Source organism: Fringilla coelebs (assembly GCF_963513975.1).
Source record: "Fringilla coelebs genome assembly, chromosome: 8".
NCBI lineage: Eukaryota > Metazoa > Chordata > Aves > Passeriformes > Fringillidae > Fringilla > Fringilla coelebs.
Window position 1 is genome coordinate 34,257,359 of NC_140066.1, and position 14,614 is coordinate 34,271,972.

Below are 14,614 nucleotides of genomic sequence, written 5' to 3' on the forward strand. Positions count from 1 at the left end.
TGGTGGACCTAAGACCTTTAGGAATCTTTTCTCACACTGTTGGTGAGCTATGAATAGCACACTCTAGAAAACCATATCTATAAACAATGGTTACAGAAAGAGAGGAGATAATTGTTTGAATTCTTTCATCTAAGTTTCTCACAGCTTCTACACAGCTTCCCAGGATGTTCCTGGGAGAACCATGTCTCTCTCTGTTCAGAAGATCTGTGCTCAAATCAATTTGTAAATAAAGATTTTGGGCTTAGGGCTTGTTGTCAGTAAGGTCCTTAATTCTGTACTAATAACCCCAGCCACCACTGATCTGCCACCACCATGGAGAGCCCACAGCACAGATTAATAAATGAGTTTTCAGTAGGAGACAAAGCAGTTGTTTGGGTTATTCTGAGCATGCAATACTCTGGCCAGGTCAGCTTGGCAGCTTTCAGAAACACTGTGCTCCCTGTGTCTGCAGAGCACTAAAATATTCAGAGAGCTCAGACTGGCTGTGGTCATGTAAAATGAAAAAAAAAAAAAATTTACATTTTTACATTTCAAAGACAGCAAGATAATTAAAACTATACTTTTTAAAGCATTATTTTTTTAAATTAAAGCACTGCAGGAGTTCCCATTTACAATTCCATCAGGTCAGTTTTGCCACTGAGGAGCCCCCAGAGGTTCTTGTTTGTACAGACATAAAAAATGCCAGTCCAAGCCTCTCCTCATTCCATCCTCAATGATAAGAGGCAGCACCATCCACACTGCTCACTTTTGCAAATTCAGGGTGATAAAATAAGTTAAAGCAAATTAAAATCCTTCCTCAGAGAGGACAGTGAATTTCTATGGCTCTTCCAGTGTGGCTGCCACAGCTTCTCAGAGAAACAAACAGCTCATCAGCACATCAAGGTTAACAAGGCAAAGCCTGATATAATTAACATTATCATAATTTAAACAGAGTTTCAAACCACCAATATTATTAAATGATATCATCACATTTTTCATTCTGTGCCACTTTCATACCACAATATGGCTTCACTTTTTTTAAATGTTTTTGGATATGCTGTTTCATTTGCCTCTCAATCCCAATGTTTCCAATGCTCAATTCAAAAACTTCAACTTCTTTGTATCTATGGAGAAACTGCATTTTTGATTTTTAATGGGAATTCTTCATGTTGGAGGGTCAGACTTCAAATTGCTTTGAGGATTAGAAAATTCCTTTGTATCACAGGCTGTCAATTAAGAACAAGATAATTACTGCCTGATAAACACTGCTTTGTCAAATAAAAACAATTTTCATATAAGGCACAGTGGAAATGGAAATGCATAATAAAAATGTATTGCAGTGACTCTGATCTCTTGCAGGCAATTATAGATCTCAAAGCCATTACAGAAAGGGATTTCTTGCCCAGTGGTTATTGAGGGATTGTAAAAAATGTTGTCCTGGGATGCTCACCCCCCGTCCATGGCACTTGGTGGCACATTTGTGCACTCCAAAAACACTGGTGTTCTGGCACCGCCGGTTCAGGCAAATCTGTAAAATAAAAAAAAAAGGAGTTTGAGCAGGGACAGAGCTGCTGGGGCTCCCAGGGCACTGCATCCCTTCTTTCAGCTGTTAAATATTGCAAATATGCATCATTATATGGACACAAAGGACACCAGGATCGGGGTCTTCTTCTCATTTCAGCCCCTTTGGTATCTTTGAAATCCAAATCTGAGCAAGTTGAATTCTGCTCTCCTGGCCAGCCCTGGCTCCACACACACCCTTCATGGTGTGAGCTTGTGCAAGCAAACCCTCACAGATCCACTCAGGTGGAACTAGTGGGGAGACTCTGGGGTTAGGGAGGTTTTTAAGCCAACTTTAAAATCAATACTATGATTTTTTTTTTTTCCAGGACTAGGAGTGCACTGAGCAGGATTCCTTCAGGTTCCTGCTCTATCTTCCTTCCTGTCTTCACCACAGCAGATGATTCCTCGAGCAAAGCTTTGGATCCTCATGGTGTAAATTATCAGTTTTGTTTCTATCTATAGTGAAATATTTTTCATTTCACTACAGAACGTGGGCCCAGGGTAGGTGAATATTTAAGCGAGGCCATTGATTTTGTTTTCCAGGAAAATCAAGATCTTCCTGAGTTTTTCCATGTTAAACAAATTTTTTTGGGTGTCAAGTATAAACCAACCCTATTTAACATTTAATACTTATAGGAAATGGAAGTAAACAAATAGCATATGCACAGGAATAAAATTCAGATTTTTTTTTTTTTTTGTTTTCCAGTCATTGCAGATAAACTTTACGCTGCCAATGGAGCTGAAAATTGAGGTTAAGCAAGATTAGTGCTCAGCAATAATAACATCAAACAACCACACAACTGATGAGCACAGCCATAATGAGAAGTTACCCTACTCCAAACTGAAAAAAGAAGAAATTAGGACTAGAATAACTGTTCCTATGCTATGTTGACAACAAAAAAGGTCAAAAAGCCCCACACTGCACATTTTGCTCATGTTTAACTGCAGTGCAGTTCAGTAGTACTAAAAGTCAGTCACAATAATTAGCATTAAGCTGGGAATGGTGTTGAAGGAGGCGACAGGGATGCTTAATCAGGGCACTTATCCCCTGGGGAGAAGGAAAAATGGAAAGGAAATTAGAGTGAATTGGCATCAACATGCAGGCATGGAGAGAATATGGTCTGATTACAGCACTATTCACAATTCAAATATTCACAGTGCAGCAGCTCCCAGAATTCTGATCACATTAAAATGGCTGCGTTTCAAATTGTGCATCTCCAGTTGAGAAAACCCAAGAATATTTAAATTCATATTCTTAATCCATAATACAAATGCACTAATGTCCTCAAAGTAAAACATACAATTTCAGAAGTATTAGCCTGTGTATTCTATAGTGTGGATGTGTATGATTAGATAGATTAGAAAGATTAAATACTCATTAGTAAAACATAATGGGGTGCTTTCTCAGTGCTGAGTTGCCTTTGAAAAGACTTTTTAGAACAGATTGACTTAGAAATGTTGTAAGGGTTGTTTTCCTGTAGCAGAGCTGTGGTTTCACTGGGGATGGATTTCAAACCTGTTCCCAGCACAGCGAGATAATCCAACGTAATTCAAAAGCTTTCAGGAATTCAGAGGCTTACTTCAATTTACCACAAATTATCAAAGCACTTGTTTTTCCTCCTTTTTGCAAGCAATCCACTGAGGGTATGGAAACCTCCTTCATTTCAATAGCCCTTGGACTGCTTTCCATTCCTCCTCCCCCTGTAAACTCATGGCTGCCTCCCATCTTTCTCAGTTGCTTTCCTCACAAAAGAAAAACTTAGAATGAGGTTTTTCACAGCCATGTGAAATCTGGGCTGCATTTGCAGAGGGTATTTCACGAAGTTTGCAAAACACAAACACCAAAATCCGTTTTGGTGGCTGAGCATCAATGGGTTTATAGTTTCCTAAGAGTGCATACAGAGATAGGTTTTCCTGCATGAAAAAAAGAAGTGGGGAGTCATAATCAGGAGATAAATTACATTTTGAAACCTAAAGTGAAGTTAATGACAATTTTGCAATGCCAGAGATGCTGGGAAAGGGAGCACATTGAGCTCAGGAATTCATTAATAAGCCTGTAATGCATTTTGCTGTACTTATTTTGCAGAAAACCTCAAGCCTCCATGGGCAGATACTTGGGACTGTCTTCAAAAAATCAGTCAGAAACTTAAGCAACTTGCATTGCACAGAATCCCAGGATGGTCTGGCTTGGAAGGGACTTTAAAGCTCATCTATTTCCAACCCCCTGCCATGGCCAGGGACACCTTCCACCAGATCAGGTTGCTCAAATTTGCATCTGAAAATCCATAATCCAGAACAGTGGCCAGAAGGGAGCAAAATCCAAATAAAAGAAGTACAAAACACTTGGCAGAATGACGGTAGTGACGCTCCCCTCGTCTGGGAGTATTCCAGAACCTTACTTTTCCATCCTCACACTTGGTTCCTGCCAGCACCAGCCCAGGGTCAGGCATGTCATCCCCCAAATACACGTGGGTGCCACGGCACAGGATCTTGCCCCCCTCCTGGAGCGGGATGTTGGTTTCTATGGAAACCGCGTTGGTACCAATGACGGGGCGGTTCGCTCCTCCTTGACACTGGATTTTCCCACACTTCGCATCCCTGATGGCAACAAACACAACACAGGCAAGGGTGAGGTGAAGAATCTGGAACGTTCCAAGCCCTCTGGCAGCACCTGTTGCTGTGCTTGCAGGGAGAGGCCCTACCTGGGTTCACACTTGGCAAAGGAGCTCTTGGAGTCCTTCCCGCAGTTGCCGTAAGGGTCTCCGGCAGAATTGACTCTCTCGAAGCAGATCCCAGGAGCGGGCTTTGCACCTGAAACAAAACCTAATCAGAACTCTCATCTCATACAAGGTGTTTTTAATAATTTCCTTTGAGCTCTGCTGGTGCTTTAGGGGAAAGGGGGGATGTGAGCTGAATGCTGATGAGGCAGCAAAGCAGCGGCGCTGGATCTGCATGCTAATGGGAGAGTTTGGACGGGTGGGATCGCCAGTGTGTGTCTCTGAGCAACAGGCAGTGCAGAACTCCTTCTCCTCCAGGATTTCTTAGCTCACAGCCCTCTCTCCAATCCTCCCAGGACACAAAAACTTCTAGCAAATACCAGACAGACAAAGGCCAGCTGGAAAGTTGACTCTTTTCTTTCTGCAGGAGTCCACGTTCCAGTGAGACCCCAAAGAAAATTCTCTTGACTGCAACTGAGAACAGGACAACGGAGAAAATCCAGTTGTAAACTGGGTGTGAAGATGTGAGGACCTGGCATGGCAAAGGGAAATGTGCTGCTATAAACTCAGGCTGAAGGCCTGGGGAGAGGAAGGAGCCCATCCCACCTGAACCCTCAGGACATCCACTCCTGAGAGGAAAGACTGACAGGGAAGAAGGGGCATTCCTGCCATGGTGGTAGAAGTGGGAATCTGGGAGTTCAGGCAGCATCTGGCTCTTATCTACTGTGATCTTCTCTGATAGAGACATATCCTAATGGCAAAGGAACTTCCCTGGTGGGAGTAGGGCTGGAAAAGCTTGTGCAGGCAGATTATTCATCCCTGCACTTCAGAAGTTCAAGGGTACTATTAGAACATCTCTTCTAATGTTTTATACACACAATCTCCTGCTCATTTCCCTCCAGATTAGAACCAATTATAGAATATCTTCTTGGGGAAGATACATCCATTCATCTGGAATGTTGAAGAGGTGAAGGATCTGCTCCCCTGGTTTGACTGCTGCAACAATTCATTAGTCAGTGTACTGGAATTTAATCCCTTTGTTCTACAGTGAAGTGTGGCTTTCATTTCCAGCCAATAATTGCTGCTTCTTGCAAGATTAAGAGGCCCTTTGTTAGGGCTCTTTACTACTCTGTATTTTCTTTCCATGAAAATAATTAACAGCACCATCAAGTCACCACCAACATTTCAACTGCTCCAACAGGGAGACTGGCTTTGAGCAGCAGAGGAGAAACTCTGGCTAAAACTGAGATCAGAGATCTGCTACCTGCATTTCTGTGCTTTTGACAGATCAGCCAAACCAAAGCAAAAAGAACTTGGCAGCAAGTGGATGTGATTGCCCAAGGGCTGAGAATATCCCATTTCTACAACACTCCTGATCTTTACCAGACACAGAACATTTCAACTAATGCTACATTTTGTCAAAGGTTTTGAGTCACTTCCAAGTGTGTATGCCTCTAACTGTGGGTAAAACATTGCATTTATTTAAGCCAGACTGAAGATTTCATTTGAAAGCCTTCAAAGAGGAAAATGTTCTTTTTTTTTCTTTTCTTAAAAAAAAAGGGGGGTCAGATTCCTGGAGAAGAAAATACAAATATGACTTTAACACTTCCAGCCAGTGTGGATCTTTTCACTAAAAACTCAGAGATTAAAACTTCAATTAATTATCTGCATTTCATAGTCAGAGGCTTGACTAATACTATATACTGCTGAACAGCAATCTAATGCTATTAAGGACAAAATATTAAAACTTGGAGAGGCTTAAGATGGCACCCTCTTTTCCTTCTAACATTTTTACATGCTGAAGCTGGAAAATTCAGAAAGAAAGGCACAGAAGGGACAGAATATGAGCTGATGGTTCCCTGGAGAGAAGGACAAGAGCTTGAAATTCTTTGGAAGATTATGATCAAGCTTGCTGAGTTCAGAATATTTTTTCAAATCTGGAACTCTTAAAAGGGACTCACACAGGATTCTTTCAATTCTTTTTCAATAAAGTTCAAGCAATAATAAAAAAAAAAATCAGCAAAAGCATCCAGACACTGTGCAGAAAAAGCAAAAGTGAAATTTCCATTTTCAGCATGAGGATCCATCCTCATCCTTCCAGAGTGGGCACAGCCTGAGACAAACATTACCTTGTGCATATTCTATGGCAGCCTTGGAAGGGCTGGGGAGGGAAGGAACATTCTGGGAGCAAGAGGCCAAGGAAAGCTGCTTTTTCTAAAACTGCTTTTTCCAAAACTGCTTTGGGTCTTGTTTTTGGCCAGGAGCCTCAGCCCAGCTCAGCTGCTGCCATGGAGCTGCAGTGCTTGGATGCTCCCTTGGAGCTGTGGCAGCACTGCCCAGAGCCCAGACACGCTGTCCCCTCCCTGGTGTCCCCTCCCAAAGCTGCCACCAGCCAAATGAATGCTCCTGGCCTGTGCAAAGGCTCATTCTAAAAATGGTTTTCAGAAGGGAATGCACTCACTGAACACAGAGAGAGTTTAAGGTGTTTCTCTTTCTCATTCACCTGGTGGAAGTTTTTTTTTTTGGTGTGGCTGATTTTTTTCCCTGAATTCAGCAGCCAGGCATTGCAGAGATGATGGAAAGCAGCCCCCAGGAAGGAAAACACATCTGCAGGGCTCAGACACTGAGCTTTAACTCCAGCTAATAACACTTGACAAGAAAAAGGATCTCATGGAGCACAAAAAACCACTCCCCTGCCAGGCTGGGAGCAGTCTGTGTGTGGAAACACCTGGTACCCAAAGATCATCTGCAGCCTGGAAACCAAAATCCAGCTTCAATTCCTGCCTTGGTTTCCAACCAAGACACGCTGTTGCTTGGGATTCAGATGGCTGTTCCCTCTCCCCACTGGCTTCTCACAATATTTGCACTTTTTTATGGATGAAAACATATCAGAGTGTGAGATGCTGAACAGATGGAGCCACCAAGTTAAAAGGAGGTTTTCAGAGGATGCTTAAGGAAGAGAATTGTAATGTTCTGTTTCTGGAGGAAACCCATTTATCACGACTGCACCACATAAACTGCAGCAGAAAGTCCTGTCTTCCTCTATTTCCTACCTCTGCAGGCAGAGGCAAAATGATTTGTGGAGGATTTCTGGTGGTTATTAAGTGGCTTAAGCTGGATGAGCCGAGTTTATTTCACTTTGCTATTGGTAATTATAGTATCATGACCCTGTAATTAAGGTCCTGTCAGCCTTTCCATGCCAAGCCTCATTTGAGGGATTAAATCAGCTCCTGGAAGCTGCAGAAGGTCAAAGCTCACCCCTGCAGCTGGCAGCCTGGAGATTGTTGGGGGTTTTCCTCCAAATGTGTATATTGATGAGCCCACTTCTTTCCCTATGCAGTTGCAAAAGAATAAAATAATAAAAAAAGAGAAGTCTCAGGGCACAGAAATGCTGTGTCATTTCAGACCTGCTGCCATAGGAAAACACCAACACAGTCTCTTGAAAGGAATGAGGGAAATTTCTGACCATGGTGCTGATTCCATGAACACAAGAAACATCCTCTATCAGGCTGACAGCAGAAAAGGAAGATATTTCAGTTCAGTTCCCAGCTGTCTGTGGGTGGGGAGAGGGGAAAAAAACAAGCTCTGAGTAACAGGCTGGAGCTCTGTGGCTCAGGCTGTGCCAGCCAGCACCACGAATAACTGTGCAAATAAATATAAGCATAAAAACCAAAGTTCCCCATCGTGTGATCTGGGTTTCAGCTCATTAACTTTGTTTTTGCTGCAAAGCAAAAGTTCCACGAGCTGCCCTTGGCCTCTCTCCCCATCCTGGTGATCCCTGTTCTGTCTGGGAAAGAGCAAGATGGGGCTGAGCATTTTTTTTTTGCCTTTAAGGAGGATGATGTCACCACCCCTGAGAATATTTTTTAATATCTTTCCCATCTCCAGAAGAAAAAGGCCTGGCCATAAATTTGTGATGATCAAAATAGCTTGATTTCACTGAATTCAGAAAATTGCAGTGCTTGGACAATTAGCAGTTTTTCAGAAGCAAGTCAGCAATGGTTGGGTCAGGTATCTGAGGTGGGCAGCCCATTTATTTTGTGTGTGCCAGGTTCTACCTGGCAAAACCTGCAAAGTTCTCACTCAGTAACAAATATTGACATCTAAATTAAGAATGTTCCTGCCTCAACAAATGGCCATGTCCATGCAACTCATTTAAATGTGTTCTAATTATCAAATCAATGCCTGCCATTGGCTCCCCAAAATCATTGCTTTTTTCCCACTTGGGGAAATACAGGAAAACAAACTGACAAACTTCCCTAAAGAATCATTTTCTTGTCAATGCAGAAAAAGCCATGAGTGTAAAGTTGAGAATCTTCTGTTCCTTGGTAATCAATGATTTCCCTGTCTTGAGCAGCTCTATCTGTGTGCCTGTCTCTCCTGGAAAATGCCACCACACAAAGCATCCCCAGTGATGTCACTGCTATCAATAGGTCAGATCAGTGCAATCTGATAATTTTGAATATGGACCAGAAAAAGGTCACCAGCAGTTCCTGCTCCCCAAGGATAAAAATGACATGAATTATGGAGAGAGAGAGAGAATGGAGAGTTCTGGATTTTCTGGGAACAGACTGGATTCAACCTGGGCTCCGAGAGGAACTCTTGGCTATTTTCAGAGATTGTCCCCAGGAGCTCCTCCCTTCTCCTTCCCACCAAGCTTTCCACACAGATAAGAAAGAGCAAAAAAAAAATTTCCTCTATTTTATCTGAAGCACTGTGTTGAGAGTAACAAAAACAACCCCAAGGAAATGCAAGTGCTTTTCTGGAAACAGGTTCCTACTGCTCAGCCTAATGTAAACAAGCTCTGACAGTGTTCATCATTTTCCTTTAAATAGATCTAAAAACATGAAGATTGACATTTATCATTGGGCTTCTGGACATCTGTAACCTGATGAATAAAGAAAGATGTACAAGGGAAGACATTAATAAGGAATTCAATATACCCAATATTATTTTAGGAAAAGTTATTGTATTTTGTTCTGCATGGATTCCTCCTACTGGGAAGAAGAAAATAAGGAGAGAATGAAAATGAATTGTAATATGATTTTTCTTTAGAGGGGAGAATTGTTTTTTTTTAAAACCACAAAACTACTTCACTCCAACACAGGCAGTTGTTAAAAACAGTTCTGATCAGACACAACAACCTGGCAAAAGGTTCCAATGTATATTTTTGATACAAAGTCCAGAGACAACATCTTAGAATGTCAAATCTCTCTTTGTGCTGCAGGCAAGGCTGGAATAATGTGTAGTTTTTTTTAATCTGTACCATGATGTTTTTCTAACTGCATGAGCCACCCACCTCTCTTCTCATTCCCCCCCAAATCTGCCAGCTCACACTTCAGCCAGATGTGTGACACAGCAGTGGATATTCACATCCCTAGCCTTTAAATCCAGAATACAGGCATTATTTGAAGTGCCCAAGGCCAGCTAGACAGGGCTTGGAGCAACCTGATCCAGTGCAAGGTGTCCCTGCTCAGGCAGGGGCTGGAATGAGATGATCTCCAATGACCCTTCCAGCCCAAACCACCACGGGATTCTGGGTTTATTTTTAATTTATTCTTCCAAAAACATGGCAAGAATTAAGACTTTCAGTTCAGGTTTGGTCATGTCCCATCCTCCCTATTTAAAATCCTTCTCCTTGGGCCTTCCCAAGACAAACCAAAGGGTATTGCAGTCAAAATCTGTTTGAGCTCTGTCCTTAACACAACATCTGTCTCATAAACAGACTCCCACAGGCTGGAGCCTCCAGGCATGGCAGTGCCCATATCAAACAGCCCCAAGAAGGAAGGCAGGAAAGAATTAGGGGATCCCAGGGCTGTGGTGGAGTTGCTGTGCCAGGAAGCAGACCTGGCAAGGAGCTGCAGCAATTCAGCTCCCTGACCTTTAGAGGGATTTTTCTCAGCCACTGAAAGCACGAACAGCCTGACCAAGTAACTTTCCACGGCATGGGAAACTGGTTCAGGAGGAGATTTTTGCTTTCTACAAGAGAAAATGTCTCTGCATGCAGGGATTAGAAGTCCCAGTCTGACTCAGGCTGGAGGCTATAATTGTCCATGGCTGTGTGAGCTCACAGCAGCTCCAGGACACGCGTGGGATTGGGGGGAGTGGAGCTCAGGCACGCTTTGTTCCACGTGAGCAGTTCAGCTCTGAGCTGGAACTCCTCCTGAACCTGCTCTCACACCCACGTGGCCAAGCTGACCTGCTGTCTGTACCACTGGGGCTGCTTCTTGAGATGTTTTAATGCTCTTTTAAAGAGAGATTGCAAAAAGTTCATGTTCTCTGGGAAGGAAATAGATAAATTCTTCAGTAGTGTTCTGCGGAGGGTTTTGACCAAGGGAACATCTGTGTGCCATTCTATTGATACAGAGGTTTTGGAGCAGAATTGAAAGAGGCTGGAAATATTAGTTTAAAAGAAATAATTGCACCTATTTCTAAGTAATGTTTCTGCTTAGGAGAGCGAGTTTTTTAAATCAGAGATGCTGAAGGAGACAGGATTGGGATTGATACCAAAATGCTGAGTTAATACTTGCATTTCAGTGGAAGGGTCACGGGGCTTTATAGAAAGGTGAACAGCTTTCCTGAGATACATGTTGAGAACAACTCAAGAACTCATGTTACCAGATTTCTGCAAAAAGGGAGCAAATTCCCATGGGAGAATAAACCCCTTTCTGCTTCAGTGCACACCCTGCTGAAAGCACAGTCAGGAGGCTGTTTCCAGGTGACACCAGTTAATAAAATACACACAATGATCCAGCAGTCTCATGTTAGTGTCAAAAGCTGAGCCCTGGCTGGGGATGGAGCAGACACATCTGTTTGGCAGATGAGCTGTTTAGAGCACAGGAGGAAGCTCACACAGCAGCCTGAAAAGGGCTGTGATTTCAACCTGCCAGCAGCGTTCAGCACTTTGTGGGGTGACCTCAGGCCATATCAAAGTCAGGAGGAAATGATTTGTCTAAGTTCACCTCTCCATTTGCAGCGTGTTGCAGCACAAGCCTGGTTACCTGCTGCTGCAAGGAAGGAACATGACAGCAAATCAAGGCTGGAATGAATCACCCAGAGATTCCCTCATTATTCAAACAGCTACAGATTGGTGCTGCACCCTCCAGATCTTTATTCCCCCCCAAGCCTCTGTCAGACCTGTGTCCCTGGGCTGGTGATGCCTTGTGAAGGCTGATCTAGAACAGAGGCTTGACAGAGTTCCAGAATAAAGCAGGGATTTATCCAAAGGATCTCCTCCATGGATCCACCTTGAGCAGCACCAGAGCCCAGCCAGGGCTGCACCCAAGATGAACCAAAATGGCCCCAAAATGCCCGGCCAGGCACGGGGTCTCTCCCTGGGATCAGCTCTGCTCCATTTGCACCTTGCAGTTCATTGTCCCATCCCAGCTTCAGCCCCTGCAGTCCCAACCCTGCTTGTTTTTCTCTCTCCAGCCCACGGGGTTTGTGCTCCTGGCTGAGATTTGGCTCATTTGTCCTTGGTGCCCAGCTGGAGCAGGAATTGTTTTGTCTCCCTGCTCTGTGCACAGAGCTCAGCATCCCCTGATGTGAGCCCAGCCCCACACACTAAATCAGCCCAGAATGTGAAACACAGAAAAGCCAAACCTGAGGCATCTCTGGCACTCACCTGGGCCCCAGAGGGTGATGCACTGCTGCTCGTGGGTCTGGCAGATGCCATTGTAGCAGTAGCCATCCACGCCGTGGCAGGCGTGCCCGTCGTGCAGGTAAACGTTGGCCGGGCACTGCGGGCTGGCGCCCGTGCAGAACTCGGGCAGGTCACAGGAATTGCTCGACTCTCTGCAAGAAATCCCCGCTGGTTTGAGCTGCAAAACAAACAGAATTTCAGCTCCTGCCGTGCCTGGGTCAGCCCTGCAGCACAGCAGCAGGTTCCCCCATGGTTCAGCCCCGGCTGGCGGCAGGGGACAGGGCAGGGATGGCACAGCTCTGGGGCACGGGTCTCAGCTGTGCTGGGGGCTTTGGCAGCAAGCAGGCTCAGATGGAGCTGCACACACGGCTCACAAGGCTCAGGACAGAAGGCAAACACAGCCCTGATGTTTGCAGGGGGCTCCTTCGTCGTGTCTGAGCACAAGAACTCTGGAAAGGAGGACCTGGGCAAAAGGCAGGTCAGAGAGCTTTCCATCCAGGGCAGCAGCTCACAGAGCTTTCCATCCAGGGCAGCAGATCACAGAACACTGTGCTGTGTCAGGGCTCAGGAAGCCACCAGCACGCTTGGCTGTGGATTCAGGTGCCCAGCAATTCACAGCTTGGAATGTTCAGTTCAACGATCTTGAATAGATCTTGCACGTTAATTCATCTATGCAGTTACATTTCCTGATGGAAATGTTGTTGTGATGGGCATCAAGATCTCCTCAAACTCAGTGACAAGATTAGTCCATGTAACTGCTTGTCCTGTACCAATTTCCATGAAAAATGATGGGTTTTTTTTGGAACATGCCAGTCTGAACATTCACATCTCAACAGCAGCCACAAAAGTTGGGTGTGCTCTGGGAGCAGCACTGAATTTTAATCACATTGCCTTTGGTAAAAAGCAAAGGACATGAAGATAGATTGATTTTGCTAAAAAGCAATTCCTGGCTGTGAGGATCCCTTGCTGCTCCAAGCTCATAGGTTGCCACAGACAACCTGCTGGATGCTTTATTAGCCCACAGGCAAGGGATGGTCTGAGAATTCAAGCAGGTAAATGCCTGGGGTAAATTGATTTTTATAGAGTGTTAGGAGACCACAATAGCTGATGATCTGCTATTAAAAATACATATGCTGTTGATAGAATTAATAATTTAAGAGCCTTCCCCCCAAAAAAGAGGGTTAAGCATTTAATACCTGCTTGCCAAGTAGGAATGAGAAAAATCAAAGCACGCAAAAGTTCACGAAAAAGAAGTTTTGCACGAGCAACTGAAGGGGCCACAAAAGCACAGAGACAATTTAAAAAACCTGTTGATCTGCTCCTTCAATAATTCATATTTTGGGAATTTTTTAATTGCTCACATGACACACAAAGGTCTTAATGCTTATCAATACCAATTTCCTTCTCCTCCATCCTTGCTTTGGGAATTTTTTAATTGCTCACATGACACACAAAGGTCTTAATGCTTATCAATACCAATTTCCTTGTCCTCCATCCTTGCTTGCTGCACTGAAGCAGGGAAAAACATGGAATTCTGCCCTCCCCACCCCAAAGAGAGACATCTCCCCTGGTTCACCTGGCAGTCCTCGCAGCAGAGCCCATGTGCACACACTGCTCCTGGGTTCAAGGCACAGGTGGTTGCATTGCAGCACGGGTTTGTACATTCCTGCATGGATTTGGAGGGTAAATTTAGAGCAGACAACGTGCAGTCACCATGAGCTGTAAATCAAGAGGCTGCCTATAGCTCTGCCAAGAAAAGCTGGGCATGAAATCATGAATTATGCATGAAATTCGACAACCTGATCCAAACAGCCTTGTCTGCCCTCAGATTCAACAAGCCCAACAAGTGTAGTAAAACCAGAGGAGCTGCTGAGGAGGGCTGGCTTATTCCAGCCATGGATCTCATCCCAAATATCACAAACAACCCAAGCGTGCTGACACCAACCCTGATAGAGCACTGGGGGGTTTTATTTCCACAGGAATCAGTGGAATGATTCCAGTGCCTCCAGAGAGGATCCAGGAGCTGCTGCAGTTGCTGAGCATCACGACCACAGCTCTCTTTTGTGCTAGCTGCTGGCCAGGCTCCTGTCTGGATGGAGGCTGGGGCTGCCACAGAGGAAGACAACGATTCCATGTAATCCCTTATCAGAGCACACCAGTAATAGAGCTGTGAGATAGGGAATGGGCATGAGCTGCAGCCTCCCTCACTGATACATCCCAATTTCACACTTGTGGATTAGATGGCGCCGTGTGTGGGCTCCTGCAAACTTTATTGTCAGCAGAACGAGCTCGTGAGGAGCCTCAGAAAAGAATGGATTTGTTTTTCCTAGATAATGCCCACAAGCTGCAAGTTACACCAGCTGAGCTGGAATCTCATCTCTCTCACAGAAATAGAAGCAGATAAAATTGCTCTTCAGCTGTGTTAAGTCTGTTTGACTTAGCAAGGGATGGCTGACAATAGAGGGAACACAGGAGGGTTAGAGTGATGCTCACAGCCTCTTGTTACTTCCCAACTGGAAGGCAGGGCTAGCACTGACTCACCAGCACAAAGCAGAAGGATTCTCAGCATTTCACTGTTTTTTAGGTATTATCTTCCTGGATGTACAAGGCCAACTGTGCTCTGAAGCAGAGGAACAACTTCCTGCTCCTATTTCTGATCACCAGAAAGCAGCAGGCTGTGGAAATATTCCTGTGCAGCTGCTGGGTGTCAGGA

The 14,614-nt window shown here is 44.5% G+C and overlaps 1 protein-coding gene across 1 annotated transcript in view; it reads right to left on the minus strand.

Annotated features, from left to right (window-relative positions):
* Positions 1–14,614, minus strand: part of ADAM12 (ADAM metallopeptidase domain 12) — a gene marked incomplete at both ends in the record, with an annotated part of 193,657 nt that overhangs the window by 10,922 nt on the left and 168,121 nt on the right. The window contains 5 exons of the mRNA XM_084210182.1: positions 1,430–1,507; positions 3,942–4,140; positions 4,245–4,353; positions 11,884–12,079; positions 13,478–13,567. Of these exons, the coding sequence (XP_084066308.1) occupies positions 1,430–1,507; positions 3,942–4,140; positions 4,245–4,353; positions 11,884–12,079; positions 13,478–13,567 (672 nt within the window). The remainder of the gene's footprint in view (positions 1–1,429; positions 1,508–3,941; positions 4,141–4,244; positions 4,354–11,883; positions 12,080–13,477; positions 13,568–14,614) is intronic.